Genomic DNA, 27,065 nt, shown 5'->3' with positions numbered 1-27,065 from the left:
GTGTAATTCCAGTTTTCACCGGATGCGCCCCGTCGCTACCGCCCATTGGGAACTTCCGACAGAATCGGCCACGCCACAGACGGGATTAAAACACTTCTTTATTGAACACTATGGACTAATACATTACACAAATACTCCGGACACCTAGTAAACACCTGGGACAAGCGGGTAAGCACCTTATATTTATCATTCGTACATGTTTGGAGAAATACGGGCTTTACTGGTGACATTCCAGGGCAAACTGGGGGGGTGGAGCTAAGACTCGTAGATACGAAAGTAAAAGTCAGACTCGATGAAATACATCTACGGTAGTCTTGATCTAAGCCTAAACCAGACCTAACGCCTAACTGACAACGTTCTCCTAAACCTAAATGTCTGCTGGACAGAACATATGGAACGCTTCCTTTGGGGGGCACACATACAGTATAATGGGGTATAGGTGAGGTGCAGGCGGGGGTAAGAACAAGGATTTCTTGGGTATAAATTATAATAAATAATTATTAAACACATAATGTCTGTGTGATTAATAATTATTCAGAAACACAGCGACCTCCGGAGTCACACAATTCCACGGGTCATCGGTAGCGGTGTAGCAGCCAGGAGGAGGAGGTGTGTATGTGTGTTACCTGAGCCTCCTTTCAGGTTCCCGTCAGCAGCGTGACGGAGGAGTCAGTGACACCTGGACACCGGAGAGGAGAGGAGAGGAGAGGAGAGCTGGACACCTGTCTGAGTCTAAACACCTGATAGAGAGGAGAGGAGAGGAGAGGAGAGGTTCTTTATAATAACAGGACGATAGAAGCTTCTCCAGCTGTTCTGTCGCGTTGCGGCTTTTTATTAGACTTTATTGTGTCTTATGTGTGTTTTATATGAGTTTATCATCTATAACCATCATATCTGCTCTTATTATTATAGAGGTGGACAGATGTAAAGGAGCAGTCCGTGTGGTTCAGTGTTTACTTTAGTTTAGTGTTTAGTTCCTCATCGTCAACATGCCGGTCCAGATCCCTGATGACTCAGACTTCAGCTCCTTTAAGGACCAGTGTGAGAACCATGATGGATGGATGGTCAGGTACAACAAGGGAGGAACCACTGTCTGGTGCAGAGCAGAGGAGAGCAAGACAGTTCAGAAACTAAAGGTATATATACCTGTCTGTCTGTCTGTCTGTCTGTCTGTCACTCTGTCTGTCTGTCTGTCACTCTGTCTGTCTGTCTGTCTGTCTGTCTGTCTGTCTGTCTGTCTGTCACTCTGTCTGTCTGTCTGTCTGTCTGTCTGTCTGTCTGTTTGTTTACCTGTCTGTTTAACTCTCTGTCTGTCTGTCTGTCTGTCTGTCTGTCTGTCTGTCTGTCTGTCTGTCTGTCTGTCTGTCTGTCTGTCTGTCTGTTTGTTTACCTGTCTGTTTAACTCTCTGTCTGTCTGTCTGTCTGTCTGTCTGTCTGTCTGTCACTCTGTCTGTCTGTCTGTCTGTCTGTCTGTCTGTCTGTCTGTCTGTCTGTCTGTCTGTCTGTCTGTCTGTCTGTCTGTCTGTCTGTTTGTTTACCTGTCTGTTTAACTCTCTGTCTGTCTGTCTGTCTGTCTGTCTGTCTGTCTGTCTGTCTGTCTGTCTGTCTGTCTGTCTGTCTGTTTGTTTACCTGTCTGTTTAACTCTCTGTCTGTCTGTCTGTCTGTCTGTCTGTCTGTCTGTCACTCTGTCTGTCTGTCTGTCTGTCTGTCTGTCTGTCTGTCTGTCTGTCACTCTGTCTGTCTGTCTGTCTGTCTGTCTGTCTGTCTGTCTGTCTGTCTGTCTGTTTGTTTACCTGTCTGTTTAACTCTCTGTCTGTCTGTCTGTCTGTCTGTCTGTCTGTCTGTCTGTCTGTCTGTCTGTCTGTCTGTCTGTTTAACTCTCTGTCTGTCTGTCTGTCTGTCTGTCTGTCTGTCTGTCTGTCTGTCTGTCTGTCTGTCTGTCTGTCTGTTTAACTCTCTGTCTGTCTGTTTGTTTGTTTGTTTACCTGTCTGTTTAACTCTCTGTCTGTCTGTCTGTCTGTCTGTCTGTCTGTCTGTCTGTCTGTCTGTCTGTTTGTTTGTTTGTTTGTTTGTTTAACTCTCTGTCTCTCTGTCTGTCTGTCTGTCTGTTTGTTTACCTGTCTGTTTAACTCTCTGTCTGTCTGTCTGTCTGTCTGTCTGTCTGTCTGTCTGTCTGTCTGTCTGTCTGTCTGTCTGTCTGTCTGTTTAACTCTCTGTCTGTCTGTCTGTTTGTTTGTTTGTTTGTTTGTTTACCTGTCTGTTTAACTCTCTGTCTGTCTGTCTGTCTGTCTGTCTGTCTGTCTGTCTGTCTGTCTGTCTGTCTGTCTGTTTGTTTGTTTGTTTGTTTGTTTGTTTAACTGTCTGTCTGTCTGTCTGTCTGTCTGTCTGTCTGTCTGTCTGTCTGTTTGTTTGTTTGTTTGTTTAACTCTAAGTCTGTCTGTCTGTCTGTCTGTCTGTCTGTCTGTCTGTCTGTCTGTCTGTCTGTCTGTTTGTTTGTTTGTTTGTTTGTTTGTTTGTTTGTTTGTTTAACTCTCTGTCTGTCTGTCTGTCTGTCTGTCTGTCTGTCTGTCTGTCTGTCTGTCTGTCTGTCTGTCTGTCTGTTTCATTGATCTGTCGTGCGATAAGTGCATATAATAGACATAAGATATATAGAGTCAGTTGAGATGATACTTGTGTTCTGCTCTCTCTCTCTCTCTCTCTCTCTCTCTCTCTCTCTCTCTCTCTCTCTCTCTCTCTCTCTCCCCCGCCTCTCCCCCCTGTACTTAAAGCTCTGTAATGCTGAATTTGGATACTTGTCATTGGGATTAAAATCCTAGAATCAATCCTATATGGTTGCAATATACACTTTTCTAGTTGATCCTCGCCAGGCCAGGTTGCCTACCCAAGGCCGTCAGTAAGTTTGGAAGGCAGTCATAGCCAATTTAAATGGAGCCTGTGAAATCTCACTGATACATCTTGATCACACTGCAGAGATAATAATGTACCCATTTGTGTGTGAGGTTTGGACAACATTTGTAGGAATTGTAGCAAAAAAGTGTGTTTTGAAGAAAAGAGTCTGGCACAGACTACATTACCTACCTACCTTACCCACCTTACCTACCTACGGTTCAAGAGGTATAGGCCAAAACGTGAAGAGAGCTGTAAGCTGTTATAGCGCCACCATGAGGCCGATTTGAAAGGTTTGGGGTGGTGGTTCCTCCTTGGCCTATACTGGTAGTTTTGTGTACAAAGAGTCATGGCAAATCAGACGCAAAAATGCACCCATTTTTATTTTATTTTTTTTGTACAGAATTAACCGAAATAACTGAATTAATGTAACAAAAACACCCCAAATAAGTAACAAACCCGGTGACAAACCGCATTTTTTTCTACGCGCGCTGCATGCATTTGTCCTGGGGGGGGGGGGGGGGGGGCGAAAACTGTCCTTTGCTTAGGGCGCATTCTGACATTAACACGGCCCTGCCCTCCTGTAAACTTTGAAAGCCAACCGTAGCCAATCACAAGGGCATCTGAGAAAGCTAACAGATACATCAGGATCACGTGACCACAAAGAGACATGTGTTCCCATTTACGTGAGTGACAACAATCTGTAGGAGTAGTAACACAAAGTGTGTTTTGAGTACCTGGGTAGCAAGATTGATGGGGGAGAAATATCATGTAAATAAATATTGTAAATCCTGTATGATGAAATGTCTACAGGTGCTTTCTTGACCCACACATGCCATGTGTGTTTGCGTGCCCAGTGCCCACCAAACTGCCCGTTCTGGGGGGGCCCTAATTGGCCCAGGGGGCCGTGCAACTGTTAATTTGTCCCTGGCCCTGCCGTGCTATGAGCTTGTAGATCTGCTATTTTTGAATAGCCAAAGAAATCTTAAATGACACAGATGCGTTCCCGGTCTTAATGGGTTAATCATATCCACTAGTCGTCTCTCCTCCTGTGTGACAGACAGACAGACAGACAGACAGACAGACAGACAGACAGACAGACAGACAGACAGGCCTACATTAGACTGGGTGTAGGTAGGGCTGTGTGACAGACAGACAGACAGACTGGGTGTAGGTAGGGCTGTCATGATGCGTTGAACATTGGAACATATAAATTAAAGAAATAGCCGTTCTACAAGCTGACAGTGCAATGTGAGCTGCTAGAACGGCTATTTACATTTACCTTTATGCAAAATAATCACCATTAGCGTTTTTCTGTAGAGAAGATGTCATGGACCTTGTGTTTTTATTTACCCTCTGAGTGTGTTGAGAGGGTACAGTAGGTACAGTAGGTACACACGCACACACGCGCACACACACAGTGCATGTACAGTATCATATGTCCAGGTATTGCGGCTGGTCAGACAGTGATGTCATCAGGTCCATCAGCTCAGGGTTTGGATGGAATGTAGTGCAGTGGTTCCTAAACAGTGGGTCTGGACCCATGTTTGGGTCGTGGACACATTTTTATGGGTCGTAAGTACATTTCATGTTTCCTACATTAAAAAAAACAATTTATTTCAAAAGATTTTGAAAAAAGTTTAAACTAAAAAAGTTACAACTTTTTATCAATTAAAAACAATTTAAAAAAAATCACAAGCAAAAGCAACGGATAGTTTGGGTCCCAGGAAAACATCTAGTTTCTCTTTTGGGTCTTGAGCTAAAATGTTTAGGAACCACTGCTGTAGTGAACACAGAAACACTGCTGTAATGATGATTTGTTTTCCTGTGAAATCTAAATCATGACCTGTGACCCTTAAAACCCAGGAAATAGTCAGACAATTAAGTCAGTCAGTCAGTCAGTCAGTCAGTAAGGTGGGTGTTTGGACATTATGTGATGCACTAGACTAACCCACAAACATTAAACTGTGACACACACACACACACACACACACACACACACACACACACACACACACACACACACACACACACACACACACACACACACACACACACACACACACACACACACACACACACACACACAGCATGTATCGTATGTCCTGGTATTGAGGCTGGTTAGACTGCCTATGATGTCAGACTGGTCTATCAGCCTCAGGCTCTGCTGTAGAGAACAGAGAACAGGCTCTGCTGCAGAGAACAGAGAACAGGCTCTGCTGTAGAGAACAGAGAACAGAGAATAGAGAACAGAACAGTCAGAGTTGTGGGAGGGGTCAAACACGTCCTTTCTGAACAGAGAAATAGGCTCTATGCACAGTCAGCAGCCATGCACCAGTGGGTCTCAAAGTATGGTCCAGGGCAGGGGCCCTCATGGGTCCTTGAGGGGGTTCCAAATGACCCCTTACAGGCAGGCCCCAACTTGCGCCATAGGCCAGCTTTCTCTGACATGATAAACATGTTGACCATAGTATCCATGGTATCCAGTAGAACCACAGTGCAGCTGTTGCTGGTGAACTGTCTTCTACTCTTCTTGCCCAAGGACATCTTAGCTGAGGCTTCTGTCAGGCATGATGACAGATATTGGTTTGGCCTTTAAACTTGTTAACAAGCCGACAGGCAGACAGGTAGACAGGCAGGCAGACAGACAGGCAGACACTAGGCTCTCCTGCTGTGAGTGAAGGGCATCAGCATGTTAAAAAATTAACAGTGGAAAACGGAGGTAATGGCGAGGAGACGGGAAACCTGAGCAGCACTTAGCCTGCTGGCATATTTTACCTTACTGTAGCCTCAGAATAACTCAGGCCTACGCTAATGCTAATGCTAATGCTAAGCTACAGCAGCTCTACAATGAACTGTATGCATCCGCACTAGGGATGTAACGATGCATCGCGAGGCAGTTAATCATCCATACAACAAACATGTGACAAAGTGAATCCTGATACTCTTGGTGCGTTATGTAATATTGAGTTTGCTAGTTCACCACACGGCACGCACTCCCTGTTTTAATTTTTTTCTTTTTTGCATGCTTGCAATACCATCATACTTAATACATTAGACTTTACACCAGGGGGTCTTCAATGTTTTTCAGGCCAAGGACCCCTTAGCTGAGAGAGAGAGATGAAGCAGGGACCACCATATAGTTTTATAGATGGCTTCATAGACTTGTTTGACAGCACTGTCATCAGTGTTTGGTAAATTAATGTTTTTTTGTTTGATGGTTTACACATTATCTATTCTAGTAATATAATAGGTTGGATTCATGTTAATGTGTATTTTCAGACCATTTAAACCCCCAATACCTTAGTGAACTTGACCTTTAGCTCTGTACTTGGTCTGCTCTTTTCTCCCCTCTATAACCAAACCTGTTGACAAATAGCCAATAGCCAATCTACAAACTCACAACTTGTCGCAGTGTGAGGCTTTGTGAGCTTGTAGATCTGCTATGTTCCGCCCCAGAATAAGGATGCTAGGTTCAAGTGGTTAATGTAAAAAGATTACATTGGCGGCACCCCCATAGTAACTCTGAGGACCCCCTAGGCTAGGGGTCCCAGACCCATGCTTTAGAGGTAGTTGTGAATGCAGCGGTTAACTGTTATACTGTTCGTGATGATTGAATGTTTCTGATCTGGTGGAGTGGTATGTCTGCCCATCAGTGTTGATTTAGACACAACATTTAGATTGAGTTTTAGTCATTCTCTGTTTTAGTCTTTTGAATAAAAGTCATATTTTAGTCATTCTGAAACGTTTTAGTTTTTGTCTAGTTTTAGTCGACTAAATATCATAAGATTATAGACAACTAAATCTACAGCTGATTTAGTCGACTAAAATGTGTTGTGGAGGTGCCTTGATGGCGTCATAATGGCTGATCTTACACTTGGTTGCATGCTGAAAATAGCAGATCTACAAGCTCACAACGCGTCGCGCTGCGACGCGTTGTGAGCTTGTAGATCTGCTATTTTCAGAGCGCAACACCCGAGCGCAACCAAACATGAAATGACTTGTCTTTTAGTTCTACTGGATCTCTTCTCCACTAGACCCTCACTAACATTTTAGTCTAGTTTTTAATTGCTGACGAAATTGTCAATAGTTTTAGTCATCATTGCTTAGTTTTTATGTAGTTTTCCTGAGTGAAAAAAGGTCGACCAACATTTTTCGTCATAGTTTTAGTCGACGAAATCAACCCTGCTGCCCGATGCAGACTCAGAGGTTTCCTGTAATGAACACATGCTTAGGGACAGATCAGTAGCCTTTTCAATGAACCTCTGGGAAACACTGTAATGAGCAGGTAGCTTCAGCACTACTTACTTACTTAATCCTCTTCGTCCCCTGTGGAACATAAGGCTGTGACTATCTGCTTCTATCTGGTTCCTGCAGCATGTCGTGCCTCCCTCGCCCCATGTTAGGTTTGACATCTTCAGTTCTGAGATCACAGTTCTTCACCAGGTTGTTTTTGGCCTCCCTTGTTTCCTCTTTCCAGGCACGCTGGGCAAGACCTGAGCTGTTGGTTGTCTAGGAAGTGACAACCGGAAACGGTTGAATTTGACAGAAGTACCGCCGAAGGAAATGACGTTGATGCTTTACAAACCTGTTAACATTCTCTGTGAATGAAACGAGTGTTGTGATTGGTCAAAAAATATAGTTTCTGGGGGAAACGCGTACGACGGAAATCCTGCCCACTCAGGACTTCCTAGACACTCGCTGCTTGCCTTTAGGTCGTGACCAGGCTCTTCTTTTCGCAGATGAGTGAGGCTGGGGCCGAGGCTACTTTCCAAGTGGGGTCCATCTCAACGCTACTTTAGGAATGCTGTTCTGGTCCATTAGGAGGACATTTCCGAGCCATCTGAGCCGCCTGTGTTTGATTTCCAGCCCCACGTTGCGACAGTTTGTCATTTTGTACAGGTCCTCGTTCCAGATCTTGTCTGGCCAAAAGATGCGACATACAGTATCTTCCGGAGACACCCATAGTGGAATGAATTGATCTTTTTTCTGCAAGCTTTCCCGAGCCTTATACTGACGTCTCTGCTGCATGCATTGTCCCAGTGGTGGAAAAAGTACTCAGATATTTTACTTAAGTAATGTTCATGACCTCCTGACCTATTTAAACCTAAAGCCTTAAAATAGCAGATCTACAAGCACACCCGTTTGTGAACTTTCAATGTGTGACAGTGTACGTACATTAACCAAAACGTGAATAATTTGATGTAGAGAAGATACAGAATGTTCTAGTTTTTTTTATGAGGAAAAAAAGGAGAAGAAATTCAGTCATTTGCCCGCCTTCTGGTCTAGTCAGCCTCACAGGATTCAATGGGGAATCGAATCTAACTGGCAGAAACCACACTTGAATATCCTTTAAATTAAGACTTGTAGATAACATAAGTGGATTGGCTGAAAATGCTCTAACAAGTTCTATGTCTTATGAAACAGAATGACCATATGCCATTATAAACTAGTTGTAAAACTACTAACATTGATTGTTCATTCCTTCGCACATATGATAGGAAGGAATGCCCTTATTTGGTCTGGTAACGGTATGACGTTCTGGCACCGTTCACTTAGACGCGTCTGCCCTCTTACTTACTTTTAATATATCATGCGTTTAAGTACTGTAGTAGAGTTTTATTATGTCAGTTGGTGTTTTTATAGTGACCTGGGTATCTGTATGTTGCTTTTTAACCACTACACACACCAAGTTCCGGAAAGTAAAATAAAGTAGTTTGAACTTGAAGTTGAATCACATTATCTCGTGCGTCACTGATCTCATGACCCCAAAAATGTGTTCTCCGGTTCTAAGCAACACAGCTTTTTATTATCTCTGAGGTATAGTAACGACATAGTTTTAAAATGAGCAGCATTCGCCTTTAAGCTAACCCAGCCCCGGTCTAAACTAAACCTGGATTGTTAATACTTGTGTTTCCATCCTTGTGTTCCTCACATGCGAGCTGATGACATACGAGTCCAGAGGAAACCATTTGTCAAAGGACAGGAGACATCCTCCCTGTTCAGTGAAGCATCATTCTGAACACATCAATTACTTAGAGGTGTTACAATGCACACGCTTCACGTGACGTCAGCTCTGCTCATTTGTAAACTTATTGCTACAATGATTGATCTTTTCTTTATTAACGTCCTTTCACAGAACATGACAGATGTAAAACATCTAATATGTACACAATATAATATCTAACACATATTTATGAGGAGGCAATTTGTGAAAACAAACAGAGGGCGAATACAGAGTGCAAGTGTTTTTATAACTAATTAATTATATCTAACTAGATGTGAGGGCCCTCACATTTAGAGTTGGGGCCGCTAAGTGGCCCTCACACCTTCGTGGCACCGCCGGTCCGACCAATATGTCTGAGTCGTAGTGTCAGAGTATCCGCTGTACCCGTCTGTTTGTGTCCCTTTTATGCCCGTATATGGAGATTCCTGATGTCATCAGTATATGCCCATATATGGGCATGCCCCCTTTTGTGCCCATATGTGGAGCTGACTCGTGGTTTGTTTATGGTTATGTGGTCTGGTCATAGTGACGTGCCCGACTGTCCGTGGTTTGTTAATGTTGTCATAGTGACGTGGTTTGTTTATGGTTATGTTGTCATAGTGACGTGGTTTGTTTATCATCACTGCAACAAGCTCCCCAGGGAGGCTCTTCTTGCCTCGGCTCCTTGACGAGAAAATGACCAGTCCTTAAAGGGCCTGAAACCCCAGGCTGACCAGTCCTTAAAGGGCCATGAAACCCCAGGCTGACCAGTCCTTAAAGGGCCTGAAACCCCAGACTGACCAGTCCTTAAAGGGCCATGAAACCCCAGACTGACCAGTCCTTAAAGGGCCTGAAACCCCAGGCTGACCAGTCCTTAACCCTTGCATTGTGTTAGAAACCTGCATACACTTTTGGTGTTAGTGGGTCAAATTTGACCTGTGATTTAACAAAATACAATTTTTTTTTTTATTATTTTCGTTTATTTATTTCTCCCACCTCATGTTATGCATTCATATCCATGTACACTTTTTTTTAAATTCACTCATTACATTTCCTATAATGAAGCCAATGGATAATGATGTTATCTAATAGACTAACATTAGAACACACTTACAAAAAAAAAATAAATACTTGTTTTAGTTTTTTAACTTTAAAAGATGTTAATATTTTTAAGAATAGTGACATTTGGTGTGTTAAGGGTCAACATTGACCTGTATACCATAGAACAGGGGTCTTCAACGTTTTCAGCCCAAGGACCCCCTAGTTGAGAGAGAGATGAAGCAGGGACCCCCTCTATATTGTATAAAATTGTGTTTCAGATGAAACTTTTTTTGTTTACTTGGTCTGCTCTTCACCTATACCTCTTTGGCAAAAATAGCCGATCTACAAGCTCACTGTGAGCTTGTAGATCTGCTATTTTTGGCTAAAGTTCACCTCAGAAAAGGGATGGGGTTAAGGTAAAAAAAATCATATCACACAAAGATTTGGCGGACCCCCTGTAGTAACTCTGAGGACCCCCGAGGGGTCCCGGACCCCCTGTTGAAGACCCCTGCCATAGAAGGTAAAAAGTAATTTAATTTCATAAACTCAAACTTTATTTTACCCCTAATCAAGTCTCTCTCACTCTCAAACATGTGAACATTGAATATTGACAATTTGGGGGGCATTGAGCCACACTTCTTAATGTAAAAAAGTTCACAGATCACACAAAGATTTTGCGGCCTCCCCTGTAGTAACTCTGAGGACCTCCTAGGAGTCCCGGACCCCCTGTTGAAGACACAGATGTGTTGAGATGCTAACAACACAACATGTTAACAGATTTAAGATGACGCTAATGATGAAGATTAGAGGTCTGACTGTTTAATCATTCATCCAGTGTTTGTGGAGCGCTGAGGCATCGCTACTGTCTGAATAATTTAACATTCCACTAGAGAGAGAGAGAGAGAGAGAGAGAGAGAGAGAGAGAGAGAGAGAGAGAGAGAGAGAGAGAGAGAGAGAGAGAGAGAGAGAGAGAGAGAGAGAGAGAGAGAGAGAGAGAGAGAGAGAGAGAGAGAGAGAGAGAGAGAGAGAGAGAGAGAGAGAGAGAGAGAGAGAGAGAGAGATGGAACCAGGCTACTGCGGGGGGCCACAGCCTTCAAAACTGCTTAAAGTGCAAGAACACTTAAGTAGAGGTTTGGGTTACTTGCCATGGTGTAACTCCAAACGTGGGCAATACATCTAATTGTTCCATTGACTAGAAATTGATAATTCAAAATATGCTCCTCATTGACTTACATTGTACAGTGAAGAGGCAAACGCAAACGAAGCTGGTCCTGACAATATAGAACATCACCAAACCCAGTAGGCCCTACAATTATTTGTTTTAAATAAAGATGTCAACTTCCTGTAGATTTTACTATTTGAAGATCCAGATCGGCGGACCCAGTCTGGGTTTTCTTCATAATACAAATTGCAAAATGAAATAGATAACTAGGCCTAAATGAATAAATAAGTACAATAAAAGTAGCATAAAAGTTCTATATATACTTTTTATCTCCACCTGGCTGGATGGCCCAAAGGCCAGAGATAAATGTTTCATCCCGACCGTGTGAACACTCCCAGTAGGAACAACCTCTACCCCACAACGTTTTCAAATCGGACAGTTTGCATTTTCTTCAAAACAGATTCTTTGCTACTCTTACAGGTTCTGTCCAAACCGGTAGCTACACGTGATCTCTCTGGAGTCATGTGATCAATATGCACTTTTCAGTTTCCATTCTGATGCAAGTTAGGAATGCCTGTCTGTCTGTCTGTCTGTCTGTCTGTCTGTCTGTCTGTCTGTCTGTCTGTGTCCCTTTTATGCCCATATATGGAGATCTCTGTATGCGTCTGTCCTTATCCTTATGTCCAAACCTCAACAGCTGGGACACTCATTGAGAGAGAGAGAGAGAGAGAGAGAGAGAGAGAGAGAGATGGAGAGCGAGGGAGAGGCGGAGAGAGAGACAGAGAGAGATAAAGAGAGGTGTGTTTATAAATGTTTAACAGCAGTAGGCAGGCGGGCGCTGGGGCGGTGCTGATAGAGTTACATGCAGCGTTTGTTTCATTGAGCCCCCCCCCCCCCCCCCAGTACAGTGGATCTGCTGACAGACTGGAAAGTACTGACGTGTTTAGCCCCGCCCCCTAGTAACCAGTCTGACATCATCAGTAACCAGTCTGACATCATCATGACCCCTCCCCTCCTCACCTGACGATGCTGGAACCAATCCACCTGAAGCTACACTTTCATTACAAACATGTGACCTAGGTATGCTGTAGCAGTAGAGGTGTAGTTGTGATCACTCCTTGGTGCAAAATTCAACCACTTTAACCCTTAAGACCAGGGGTCTTCAACAGGGGCTCCGGGACCCCTAGTGGGTCCTCAGAGTTACTACAGGGGGGCCAAATCTTTGTGTGATAGGGACTTTTGGGGGAACATTAGCCGAAAGTAGCATGCTATAAAAAGGCATGCTATTTTCGGCGAAGAGGTTTGGTGTACAGGTAAAAAAGAGCAGACCAAGTACCGAGCCAAATGTCAAGTTTACAAAGTATTGAGCGTTTAAGTGGTTAAATGTCTGAAAACACACGTTTAACATGAATCCAATATGTAGTGGAGGGGTCCCTGCTTCATCTCTCTCTCAGCTAAGGGGTCCTTGCCCTGAAAAATGTTGACGACCCCTGATCTAACTTAATAAACTTAAGGGGTCCTTGCCCTGAAAAATGTTGACGACCCCTGATCTAACTTAATAAACTGGACCTGAGTTCCAAATGCACTTAGACCGCTTTTGTCTGTCTACACCAAGTCTCTTCGCCAAAAAGCCCAAACGTACCCCACACACCCATAATTGTAAGGACGACAGTATCTAATGTGTGTTTCATGTCTCTATAGATGCGTATTGTATGTAAGGACGACAGTATCTAATGTGTGTTTCATGTCTCTATAGATGCGTATTGTATGTAAGGACAACAGTATCTAATGTGTGTTTCATGTCTCTATAGATGCGTATTGTATGTAAGGACGACAGTATCTAATGTGTGTTTCATGTCTCTATAGATGCGTATTGTATGTAAGGACGACAGTATCTAATGTGTGTTTCATGTCTCTATAGATGCGTATTGTATGTAAGGACGTCAGTATCTAATGTGTGTTTCATGTCTCTATAGATGCGTATTGTATGTAAGGACGACAGTATCTAATGTGTGTTTCATGTCTCTATAGATGCGTATTGTATGTAAGGACGACAGTATCTAATGTGTGTTTCATGTCTCTATAGATGCGTATTGTATGTAAGGACGACAGTATCTAATGTGTGTTTCATGTCTCTATAGATGCGTATTGTATGTAAGGACGACAGTATCTAATGTGTGTTTCATGTCTCTATAGATGCGTATTGTATGTAAGGACAACAGTATCTAATGTGTGTTTCATGTCTCTATAGATGCGTATTGTATGTAAGGACAACAGTATCTAATGTGTGTTTCATTTCTCTATAGATGCGTATTGTATGTAAGGACGACAGTATCTAATGTGTGTTTCATGTCTCTATAGATGCGTATTGTATGTAAGGACGACAGTATCTAATGTGTGTTTCATGTCTCTATAGATGCGTATTGTATGTAAGGACGACAGTATCTAATGTGTGTTTCATGTCTCTATAGATGCGTATTGTATGTAAGGACGACAGTATCTAATGTGTGTTTCATGTCTCTATAGATGCGTATTGTATGTAAGGACGACAGTATCTAATGTGTGTTTCATGTCTCTATAGATGCGTATTGTATGTAAGGACGACAGTATCTAATGTGTGTTTCATGTCTCTATAGATGCGTATTGTATGTAAGGACGACAGTATCTAATGTGTGTTTCATGTCTCTATAGATGCGTATTGTATGTAAGGACGACAGTATCTAATGTGTGTTTCATGTCTCTATAGATGCGTATTGTATGTAAGGACAACAGTATCTAATGTGTGTTTCATGTCTCTACAGATGCGTATTGTATGTAAGGACGACAGTATCTAATGTGTGTTTCATGTCTCTACAGATGCGTATTGTATGTAAGGACGACAGTATCTAATGTGTGTTTCATGTCTCTATAGATGCGTATTGTATGTAAGGACGACAGTATCTAATGTGTGTTTCATGTCTCTATAGATGCGTATTGTATGTAAGGACAACAGTATCTAATGTGTGTTTCATGTCTCTATAGATGCGTATTGTATGTAAGGACAACAGTATCTAATGTGTGTTTCATGTCTATAGATGCGTATTGTATGTAAGGACGACAGTATCTAATGTGTGTTTCATGTCTCTATAGATGCGTATTGTATGTAAGGACAACAGTATCTAATGTGTGTTTCATGTCTATAGATGCGTATTGTATGTAAGGACGACAGTATCTAATGTGTGTTTCATGTCTCTATAGATGCGTATTGTATGTAAGGACAACAGTATCTAATGTGTGTTTCATGTCTATAGATGCGTATTGTATGTAAGGACGACAGTATCTAATGTGTGTGTCATGTCTCTATAGATGCGTATTGTATGTAAGGACGACAGTATCTAATGTGTGTTTCATGTCTCTATAGATGCGTATTGTATGTAAGGACGACAGTATCTAATGTGTGTTTCATGTCTCTATAGATGCGTATTGTATGTAAGGACGACAGTATCTAATGTGTGTTTCATGTCTCTATAGATGCGTATTGTATGTAAGGACGACAGTATCTAATGTGTGTTTCATGTCTCTATAGATGCGTATTGTATGTAAGGACAACAGTATCTAACGTGTGTTTCATGTCTCTATAGATGCGTATTGTATGTAAGGACAACAGTATCTAACGTGTGTTTCATGTCTCTATAGATGCGTATTGTATGTAAGGACGACAGTATCTAACGTGTGTTTCATGTCTCTATAGATGCGTATTGTATGTAAGGACAACAGTATCTAACGTGTGTTTCATGTCTCTATAGATGCGTATTGTATGTAAGGACGACAGTATCTAATGTGTGTTTCATGTCTCTATAGATGCGTATTGTATGTAAGGACGACAGTATCTAATGTGTGTTTCATGTCTCTATAGATGCGTATTGTATGTAAGGACAACAGTATCTAACGTGTGTTTCATGTCTCTATAGATGCGTATTGTATGTAAGGACAACAGTATCTAATGTGTGTTTCATGTCTCTATAGATGCGTATTGTATGTAAGGACGACAGTATCTAACGTGTGTTTCATGTCTCTATAGATGCGTATTGTATGTAAGGACAACAGTATCTAATGTGTGTTTCATGTCTCTATAGATGCGTATTGTATGTAAGGACGACAGTATCTAATGTGTGTTTCATGTCTCTATAGATGCGTATTGTATGTAAGGACGACAGTATCTAATGTGTGTTTCATGTCTCTATAGATGCGTATTGTATGTAAGGACGACAGTATCTAATGTGTGTTTCATGTCTCTATAGATGCGTATTGTATGTAAGGACGACAGTATCTAATGTGTGTTTCATGTCTCTATAGATGCGTATTGTATGTAAGGACGACAGTATCTAATGTGTGTTTCATGTCTCTATAGATGCGTATTGTATGTAAGGACAACAGTATCTAATGTGTGTTTCATGTCTCTATAGATGCGTATTGTATGTAAGGACAACAGTATCTAATGTGTGTTTCATGTCTCTATAGATGCGTATTGTATGTAAGGACGACAGTATCTAATGTGTGTTTCATGTCTCTATAGATGCGTATTGTATGTAAGGACGTCAGTGCAGAGACACTCTACGATGTCCTCCATGACACCAGCTACAGGAGGAAGTGGGACAGCAACATGATTGACACCTACGACATCGGCCGCCTCACTGTCAACGCTGATGTAGGATACTACAGCTGTAAGACAACTACCTGTCTGTCTGCCTGTCTGTCTGTCTGTCTGTCTGTCTGTCTGTCTGTCTGCCTGTCTGTCTGTCTGTCTGTCTGTCTGTCTGTCTGTCTGTCTGTCTGCCTGTCTGTCTGTCTGTCTGTCTGTCTGTCTGCCTGCCTGTCTGTCTGTCTGTCTGTCTGTCTGTCTGTCTGTCTGTCTGTCATCACCAAGTGACTTATTTATGTCAGAATTGGGGAGTGTTAAAGATTTATGTTGACAAGGAAGAGGTTACCTCAAACGACCTGTCACACGTGTGTGTGTGTGTGTGTGTGTGTGTGTGTGTGTGTGTGTGTGTGTGTGTGTGTGTGTGTGTGTGTGTGTGTGTGTGTGTGTGTGTGTGTGTGTGTGTGTGTGTGTGTGTGTGTGTGTGTGTGTGTGTGTGTGTGTGTGTGTGTGTGTGTGTGTGTGTATAGACTTTCAGCAGAGGGACATTGACTATTGATTAGATTCTAGGAATTCGATGGACGGTGAATCAAAGGGTCTCGTGTGGGAGCAGAGGAGAAAACATTGATTGTAGCTCCTTCTCTTCTAACTGCGTCTAATTCACTGTAACTCAGCTTGTCAAGGTCATGGTCATTAAACTACACCAGACTGTAGCTTCTCTCATAGAATGTACGTCACATTGAAGACAGGCTTATACTGAATACATGATGTTATCTTAGAGCAGTCCTCTTGAATGAAGAAACATCATAATTCATACTGCTATGCAATGATGTTTTCTAATACATTACAAAATTAGAAAAGTTAGTCTAATTAGACAATAAATATCCAATCTGCTTATAAATACACTATAGAATGATATTATATAAACATATCAATTGCTGTCAGGCAGAAACCTCAATATCTCCATAATTCAAATTATTTTCATAAACTAGAAAAAGTGCTCCTCGGAGCACAGGTCTTCGCCAGGTCAGGTAGGTTATTGTGGCCTCCTGGTGGCGCTATAACAGGCCAATGTGAAAAGGGTGCCATTTCTTCTTAGGCCTTTCAATCGGACACTGCATTCATGATTTGAGGCATTTTGTTCCAAAAATGTGTTTTTCTAAATTAGACCTGCTGGTGGCGCTATAACAGGCCAATGTGAAAAGGGTGGCATTTCTTCCTCGGCCTAGTGGGAAGGTGTGTGCAAAATTTCACGGCAATCGCACGCTGCGTTCATGATTTGAGTCATTTTGTTCAAAACGAACCAATCCTGCAAACTTTGGAAGCCAATCTTAGCCAATCAGGATAGAATATAGAAAATTGGACAGATCCTTGTTGATCACATGACTATATAGATACTGTGTACCGATTTGCGTGAGGTTTGGACAAAATCTGCAGGAGTGATATCCAAAAATGTGTTTTGCACAAATCGGCCTCCTGGTGGCGCTATAACAGGCCAATCTGAAAAGTGTGGGCCAGAGGTTCGGCTTTGGCATCCAGGGAGTGTGTGTGCACAGTTTTGCAGCGGCCGGGCTAACGGTGCCGGATATTAGCTGTTCACAGACAGACACACGGACGGACGGACGGACGGACAGGGGGTAAAACATACTCTCTCGCCATGCCTTTCGGCCTGGCGGAGACAATGAATGCCCTACTTCTTCATACAAGTGTGTCACACAAAAGCAGTGAAAACAGCAGTACGAGCTTGTAGATCTGCTATTTTAGAATTTGTTTTAAGAGAACATGAAAGTGGTTCTAAGTGTGTGTGGGTTTCATAAATATTACACCAGTGAAAAGTCTAAACAAGAGCATGTGACTAAATAATAACTACATTGGATCATTTCCTGAAAATTAACAGTTTTCCACCTGAGAGCTACAACACACAGTGATATGTAGTGAGTCTGTGCTGCAGTGGTTCATGGAGGCTAAAGGTTTTATTCATGTATTCAGGGATGTAGTAATAATATCCTGTCTGTCTGTTCGGTGGAAACCTCATATGTCCACAACTGTTACTTTTCAGGATTCAAATTAAAAAAAACATCCAAAGTAGCAGATCTACAAGCTCTAAACGCGTCGCTTCGCGCCGCGTTTCGAGCTTGTCGATCTGCTACTTTGGATGCTTTTGTGTGATGCTGTTGTGTGATCAAGTAGGAGTTCATTTAGGAAAAAACTCAAAATGTTAGAATGTGGAGATAAGAGGTTTGTGTCTGACAGCAACGATATGCTAGAAAGACTTTATGTGTGGGAGGAGGAGGAGGGAGGGGGGGGGGGGGGGGGGGTAGAGAGAGAGTTCAGCACTTTCTCTGCTCAAGGGAACAAGAAGCTGTTTCCTCCTCAGGAGCTGCAGCAGTGCAGATACACTGTATACTGCATAGAGGAGGGTGTTCAGAGTGGGGGCTGCCGGGGGGGGGGGGGGGGCAATTTAAAAGGAGAGGGAATCAAGGAAATAAGGCAATAAAGAAAGAACATAAAAGCTTGTTAGAATCCCTATTTTGGACATGTCATTATTGTCAAAATCAGCCATTTTTTGAAATAGCAGATCTACAAGCAACGAGTCGCAGCGCAACCCGTTGTGAGCTTGTAGATCGTACTGTGTATATACTGTAGAGTGAAAGTGGTTAAACTGATTTTGCTGGGGACCCCCTGGAACCCCCTCAATGACCCCTGGGGGTCCCCGGACCCCACTTTGAGAACCAATAGAGTGTGGCAGATGGCAGACACTGTACTGCAGTGGTTCCCAAACCTTTTTATCCAATAGACTAGAGAAACTAGAAGAAGTGCTCCTCAGAGCACAGGTCTCCGCCAGGTCAGGTTGGTTATTGTGGGTCATGCAATGTTCTGAATTCACCAATCAGGATAGACAATCAGACGGATCCGTCTTGATCAATTGACTATAAAGATCACCATTTGCGTGATGTTGGGACACAATTTGTTGGAGTAATATAAAACTTTTTTTTTTTGCAAAAATCGGCCTCCTGGTGGCGCTATAATAGGTCGATGTTAAAAGGGTGGCATTTGTTCCTCAGTGTAGTGTGAATGTGCATGCAGAGTTTCACGCAATCGCACGCACGTGTTCAGGATTCGAGGCATTTAGTTCAAAACGGAGCACTCCTGCAAACGTTGGAAACCAATCTTAGCCAATCAGGATGGAATATGAAACATCTGAAAGACGTGTTTCGTTTAATCTATCACGGGTCACAGACACATTCAGAGAGAGAAGGGTGAGGCTGGCAGGGCACTGTGTCAGACACCTGGAACTATAGTGGCAAGCAAACTGACACTATGGAGCCAACCCAGGACAAACTGACACTATGTGAGCCAACCCAGGACAAACTGACACTATGGAGCTAACCCAGGACAAACTGACACTATGGAGCTAACCCAGGACAAACTGACACTATGGAGCTAACCCAGGACAAACTGACACTATGGAGCTAACCCAGGACAAACTGACACTATGTGAGCTAACCCAGGACAAACTGACACTATGGAGCTAACCCAGGACAAACTGACACTATGGAGCTAACCCAGGACAAACTGACACTATGGAGCTAACCCAGGACAAACTGACACTATGGAGTTAACCCAGCACAAAGCCAGGAAAGGAAAGAAGCACCATCTACGTAGATGCACTGCGGCGCGACAGCCTAGCTAACAACACTGTAGAGCAATAGACCCTGATGCTAGACAGGAGAGTGTGGAGGGCAGAGATTCAGGAGTCCTGAGTTGGTGTTGGCTAGACCACACTCTGGCATCACATAGCATCGTATCGTAGTTTCGACCCGTTGTTCTAAACCCTTTGTTCTAAACCCATTGTTCTAAACCCATTGTTCTGCTCTCCTGGCCGTTGTCGTCTACAGGCTGAGCTGAACCACTGTTGGTCCAACAGAACAACATGTGTTTCTAGTCACTTCAGCTGGTGTTAGGAATAAGACTGAGGAACTGTTTCTGTTCTTACTGCTGTATTATTGTCTCACAAACTCTATTTCTCTTCTTCTTTCTTCTGTCTTATGGTGAAACTCACAGACGTTTCTCTGGTTATATTTCTTGTGTCTTTTTTTTCCAGGGAAGTGTCCCAAATGTCTTCTCCTGTTTTATTGTTGTGTTTTATGTGTGTGTCTTCTAGGGAAGTGTCCCAAATGTCTTCTCCTGTTTTATTGTTGTGTTTTATGTGTGTGTCTTCTAGGGAAGTGTCCCAAATGTCTTCTCCTGTTTTATTGTTGTGTTTTATGTGTGTGTCTTCTAGGGAAGTGTCCCAGTCCTCTGAAGAACAGAGACTTTGTCACCATGAGGTCATGGCTTCCTCTTGGAAACGACTACCTGATCATCAACTACTCTGTCAAACACCCGGTAACATTTACACATTTACTACTTTACACTTATACATTTTATACTTTTACAGATCTACACATTGTATTTTACACCATGGGTCTTCAAAAGGGGGTCCGGGACCCCTAGTGGGTCCTCAGAGTTACTACAGGGGGGCCAACCTCTTTTCAGCGAAGAGATCTGGTGTAGAGGGAAACCAGAGCAAACCAAGTATAGAGCCAAAGGTCAAGTATTGAGGGTTTACGTAGTTAAAATGTCTGAAAATTAGGGGTGTGCCGATACACTAATTTCACGAAACGATACGATACGATATTTGGCTCACAACTTCGATACGATTTCGATACGATACGATACGCACTTTTTTTTATTATGAAAATATATGGAGGAGAAAAAAAGAAAATGCAAACAAATAATTCTGTTTTTGCATTATTCAGATATGCAAACTTGTAGCTTTTCAGCTACAATAGCCGTTTTGAATCCAAATAGTATGACACCTGACCCGAAAAAAAAACATGTTGTCACTCTTTTCACTTTGGGGCCGTTTGCATGCCTGATTATTATGATTGTAAAAAAAAAAAAAAAAATGTTTTTCAAAAACGATATTTTTTTTTTCCAAAACGATACATATCGTCGCGAAAACGTATCGCGATATATCGCGGGACGATATATCGGCACACCCCTACTGAAAATACACATTAACAACATGAATCTACAGATTCTACACAACACTGATGATAGTGTCTGTTAAACAAGTCTATGAAACTATCTATGAAATGTATGAAAAAGTGTAATCTACAACACAGTTTGATTCACTATGCAGTGTGGGGGTCCCTGCTTCAGCTCTCTCTCAGCTAAGGGGTCCCTGGGCTGAAATATGTTGAAGACCCCTGGTTTACATTGCTACATTTAGTATTGTACACCTTTACAGACGTACACTGTACTGGTTACACCACACACTATAACTGCCAGGTTATTTCTGGTCTTTCAGGGCTGAAAAGCAGAAGTTTCATTGTGATGACAGTTTGTATTCAACATAACAATAGAAATGAGTCACAATGACTCAAAGAAAGCTGCTCTCCAGGTTATAAAACCAACACCTTTTAAATTATTTCCATATGTTTATTTGACAGGGACAATACAAAAAACTATGTAGCAAGTTATAAAAACAAGAAACTGGTTTCTAGCCGAGGCTAATTTGCAACCCCTCTGTCCCTGGTTAGGCCTTTCTATACACATATCTACCTAGTTAAAAAATACTCCAATTATGGTCTGGGCCGTAGCGTGGCGGTCCAGGCATCTAGGCTCAATGTAGTCTCACAGCGCGTTGTGGGTTCGAGCCCTGGCGGCCTTTTCTGCATGTCACCCCCCCCCCATCTCTCTCTCCCCGTTTCCTGTCAGCCTACTTCCCCTATCCCTCTCTAAATGAAGGCATAAAAAGCCCAAAATAAATGGTGGGCATCTAGGCTCAATGTAGCCTGACAGCGTATCGCGGGTTCGAGTTCCGATCCTGGCGGCCTTTGCTGCGTGTCACTCCCCATCTCTCCCCCCGTCTCCTGTCAGCCTACTGTCAATAAAGGCATAAAAAGACCCCCAAAACAATAAGCACATTCAAAAAGCTCTAATTTAAACAAGTACAAAAGCAATAACGTTCCCAAATTATAGTCATGAAAGCAATGATGTAAACGTTTTAAAACGCGCATTACATATTAGTGTCTTTTGTTTGATTTCAACCAGTATTTAACCTTTTCATTGTATTTAATTGTCATGTAATTGTATTTTATAGTGGACTGTGAAGCCTGGGTCCAAACAGTAACACAGTATGATATGGAAACATATCATAAACATGCATAAGGATCACATTCCACCAAATCACCCTTTGAATCATTTTCTATTCTATTCTATTGTGTTTCTATTGTGTTCATTGATCAGATAATGTTCTGTCCTTTGCAGCAATATCCTCCTAAGAAGGACTATGTGAGAGCTGTGTCTCTGCTGACAGGATACCTGGTTCAGTCTAATGGAACCAACTGCTGTACTCTCTACTATCTGACCCAGGTTGACCCCAAAGGTACACACACACACACACACACACACACACACACACACACACACACACACACACACACACACACACACACACACACACACACACACACACACACACGCGCGCGCACACGCACAGACACTCACACTCGCACCGGAGCCGCTGCCGGTCATAAAATGATTGTCTTAGGAATGAGACAAAAACAAAAAAATATCCATGAATTCAAGTCTCCATGGGGTGACTAATCCATAGGAAAAAAAGTCATTTTGGGGGTGAACTATCCCTTTAAGGGTCAGATTTCACCCAATATGACCAGTCCAGTGTGAGTCCATCTCTCTGTTGGCTTTCCTTCTAAAGTCCAGGAAACGTGGTTTCCTTCCTCCCCCCCCCCCCCCCCCCCCCCTCCCTTCTCAGAGGAACCTCAGGGTGTAACATGTAAGCATCTCCCTGACAGTCCTACCATCCATCAGCGTTCTACAGGCTGATCACATGGGACAGCCTTGTGCTTTAGTAAATCTGCTCCACGTTTTGGAACAGCTTTCCCTGCCTCCTGTTTAGACCGAGACAGAATGTCTCTGCTAGTGTGTGGACATTCAGTCCAGAACATTTCCTCACCAGGCGGGGCAACCACTTTATCCTTCATCTCAGTCTGTGTTTTGCACATTAACCACTTATGCCCTGTGTTATACAGGTATAGCTTATGGAGGCTGAACACAGATAGGATTTGCACAGTTGAACTCAGGGATTTAGTCAGATTTAGATGCATTCCTCAGTTTCTGCACTCTGTTAAGCACACACGCACGCACGCGCGCACACGCACACGCACACGCACACGCACACGCACACACACACACACACACACACACACACACACACTGCACGTGAGTACACAGTGTGTATAACAGTGTGTGTTGTCTCTCTCTGAAGGGTCTCTACCAAAGTGGGTGGTCAACAGAGTGTCTCAGATGGTAGCTCCAAAGGTAACATTATTATTATTATTATTATTATGATGTGACAATGTTGGATCACAATTGTTAATGGATTAAAATCAATCTATAAATATATATGTATGTATATATATATATATATATATATATATTGTATATAATATTTGATTCACATAGAGTGTTATCTCTATACAGTATGTCTTCGACATACTTATTGTGTATGTTTTGATAGTATACTGTTTAGACTGACGCTAAGTTCTTGGTTTAAGATCCTAGTTTACTGAGACACTACACTGTCTCTCTGTATTCTATGATCCTATAGTTCACTGAGACACTACACTGTCTCTGTATTCTATGATCCTATAGTTTACTGAGACACTACACTGTCTGTCTGTATTCTATGATCCTATAGTTTACTGAGACACTACACTGTCTCTGTATTCTATGATCCTATAGTTTACTGAGACACTACACTGTCTCTGTATTCTATGATCCTATAGTTTACTGAGACACTACACTGTCTCTCTGTATTCTATGATCCTATAGTTTACTGAGACACTACACTGTCTCTCTGTATTCTATGATCCTATAGTTTACTGAGACACTACACTGTCTCTGTATTCTATGATCCTATAGTTTACTGAGACACTACACTGTCTGTCTGTATTCTATGATCCTATAGTTTACTGAGACACTACACTGTCTCTGTATTCTATGATCCTATAGTTTACTGAGACACTACACTGTCTGTCTGTATTCTATGATCCTATAGTTTACTGAGACACTACACTGTCTCTCTGTATTCTATGATCCTATAGTTTACTGAGACACTACACTGTCTCTGTATTCTATGATCCTATAGTTTACTGAGACACTACACTGTCTGTCTGTATTCTATGATCCTATAGTTTACTGAGACACTACACTGTCTCTGTATTCTATGATCCTATAGTTTACTGAGACACTACACTGTCTCTGTATTCTATGATCCTATAGTTTACTGAGACACTACACTGTCTCTGTATTCTATGATCCTATAGTTTACTGAGACACTACACTGTCTCTATGTGTTCTATATGTATGTGTTTACCTTGTTTACTGTAAGTCACTCTGGATAAAGAGCTTCTGATAAATAAATACAAGAGTAAATTGTCAACAAGAAAAAGCTTATATACACATTTATAACTTATTTTATATGTATACACTGTATACTATTTAAGAGACTATGAAAATGGACAGACATTGACTAATAAATGACTGTAAGTAAAAAGCCGGTGCATGGCAGGTGCATGTATTATGTATAAAGGAAGTATGCATATTTATAAGCTATGAATAAATAATATATACAGTATATGTGCTATATATTATATGGGAGCTATCTACTGTAGCAGAAAGCTCTTAACTCCATATTATTCAACCTTTTATGTTTTTTCATACATTAACACCCTACTCCATCATACAAGAGTGTCGCACAAAATGTGTGAAAATAGCCGATCTACAAGCTGAAAACACATCGCATTGGGACGCGTTGTGAGCTTGTAGATCGGCTATTATCTCTATTTTTATATTTGAAATCCTGAAAAGTAACACTGTTGGACATACAGACAAAACATCGGAGCTCTTCACACTTCCCTGAACGTTCCCTGTGAAGCCGATGACCACCTCCAGCCAGCCGCTACCATTGCCCCAACGGGCAATGGTAGCGTGGGGGAGGACATGCTCTCTGTGGCTCCATAGTTTAGGCGCCAGTGACGTAATTACATCCACACTCTTTCCTCCTCCTCCTCCTGCTAACAGGCGATGAAGAAGATCTACAAGGCGTCCCAGAAGTATCCAGAATGGAAGAGGAAGCACAGCCCGGGGCTGAAGCCCTGGATGTATCCTGAACAGAACACGCTGCCCTGCGTCAGTCCAGCTGAGCTCACCGTGCAGAGAGCCGACTCGCTGGACAACATCGACGAGAGCGGCCTGAGCGAAGACAAGAGCACACCGCAACAAGACGACGAAGACGAGACTTAATGAGTTACATTTATACTTAGTGGCACGACCGGGACAGGTTATTGGTTGAAAATGTTGGTTTAGATATATTTTTGGTTAATTGCCCAGCCCCTATAAACCCATTAAGACCCGACTCGTCGCATCTCGTCATTTTAAGATGTCTTTGGCTGTTCAAAAACAGCAGATATACAAGCTCAGAGCACGGCACGAGTGTCGCGTTATGAGCCTGTAGATCTGCCATTTTTGAAAAAATCTGGATTTTTTTTTTGCAAATCTTTGAATATATATATACGTATATTTTTTTAAAGCAAACTAAATATTTTGAGATGGGGTCCGTGCACCCAAATACATATCATTTTGGGTGATCCTTGACATGAAAACATTTTGAGAACCACTGATATTTATAGAAAGTTAAAAAATTAAATAATAATTAGAAGACATTTGTAGAATCCCCCAGAAGCAAAGATCTGAGTTAAAAATGTTCGCTTTAAAAAATATATACATACAAAGATTTGCAAAAATGTATAGCAGATATATATCTGATATTTTTGAATAGCCAAAGTATAAAATAATGGTTAAAGTGGTTAAAATCTTAACTAACAGATGCTTACCCGGTGTCAATGGATTAATTTCCCAGCCCTATTACTGTCTGTCTGTCTGTCTGTCTGTCTGTCTGTCTGTCTGACTGTTCTTCTGGCTGTAAATAAACCGACACACTGAATGCAGACTGACCACGGCTCAGAGTAATTTAACCTTGTTAGTAGTAAAGTATAAAAGAATGAATGTGTCTTTCCAGCCTACAGGAAACCTGTTGATTGAGGGTTGAAAATACTTCATAATTTCCACTGTAATGTAAATAAATAAAGTGTTTGCTATATTTCCAAAGTTCAAACATATTAGTTAACAGTAAAAGAGAATGTTACAATAAGCAGCAATGAGCATTTAATATGAGAGAGAAAGACAGAATGTGATAAAATGTTATTAAACATTCTGGATATCAGACGCATTAAGACCAGTCTCTGTCTGTCTGTCTGTCTGTTTGTAAAACCTGAATGGCATTTGAGGTATTTTCAGTCCAGAGTTACTTATTAAAAAGACTTAAAGGTAGGGTAAGTGATTTGCTTTGGTTAAAAGTGTTAAGTAGCTCTATATTGTGATAGTACTCATTGCTATAGAGTGTTTGTTCAGTAACAGTGTTCAATAGCTCTACATTGTGATAGTACTCATTGCTATAGAGTGTTTGTTCAGTAACAGTGTTCAATAGCTCTATATTGTGATAGTACTCATTGCTATAGAGTGTTTGTTCAGTAAAAGGAGTCTCCATGTCTCTCCAGCTCTTTATTACATTGAAAATGCATTTTCAGTGCTCTTCTGATTGGCTTAAATGTTGTCACCTGAACACATATTTATATTGTGTTTACTAAAGAGCTGGAGAGACCTCTGTGACCCAACAAACGCTCTGTAGCAATAATTACTATCACAATATAGTACTTTAACCTTTTAACAAAAAAATACCAAAGAATATCACCTACCCTGCCTTTAACTCATGACTATATAATACTTAACAACAATCAGGTTACTACATGTGTTCATAGCCTGATAGAGTCATGTTAATAATCAGGTTATTACAATAAGTTAAGTCTATTCTTGTCATAATAGATGAACATTCTGCAAAACAGATGAACTTTAGGCAGAAATGGCCGATCTGGCTTGTAGATCGGCTATTTAATATAGGTTTCAAGTGCTTAATGTCTTCATAACCTGATTGATTCATATTAATAATCTGTTAATTACAATTTAGTTCATGGGTTGGTTATATGAAGTGATTCCTGTTAATCAGGTAATCATACAGTATAAGTTAATTTGTTCATAACCTAATTGATTGATTCCTGTTAATCAGATACTTGCAATACCTTAATGTGTTCTTAAAGCTTGGTTTGGTTGTTAGGAATGTGTTTTCTGTATCATTTATGTTTTGGTGACATCATCTACTTGGTGATGTTTCAACACTTAC

The 27,065-nt window shown here is 41.7% G+C and overlaps 1 protein-coding gene across 1 annotated transcript; it reads left to right on the top strand.

Moving 5' to 3' along the window:
* Positions 1–590: 590 nt before the first annotated feature.
* Positions 591–26,155, top strand: stard15 (StAR-related lipid transfer (START) domain containing 15). Its single transcript, XM_084042085.1, has 7 exons — positions 591–724; positions 913–1,136; positions 15,632–15,779; positions 19,980–20,083; positions 22,013–22,130; positions 23,034–23,086; positions 24,851–26,155. The coding sequence occupies exons 2-7, from the start codon at positions 990–992 to the stop codon at positions 25,070–25,072; spliced, it is 792 nt and encodes a 263-aa protein (XP_083898211.1). The 5' UTR covers positions 591–724; positions 913–989; the 3' UTR covers positions 25,073–26,155.
* Positions 26,156–27,065: the final 910 nt, after the last annotated feature.

The sequence above is a fragment of the Gymnoscopelus microlampas genome (assembly GCF_963454915.1).
Source record: "Gymnoscopelus microlampas genome assembly, chromosome: 18".
Classification (NCBI taxonomy): domain Eukaryota; kingdom Metazoa; phylum Chordata; class Actinopteri; order Myctophiformes; family Myctophidae; genus Gymnoscopelus; species Gymnoscopelus microlampas.
Note: the sequence above shows the minus strand (reverse complement) of the source record. Positions and strands in the feature narration are given on the sequence as shown.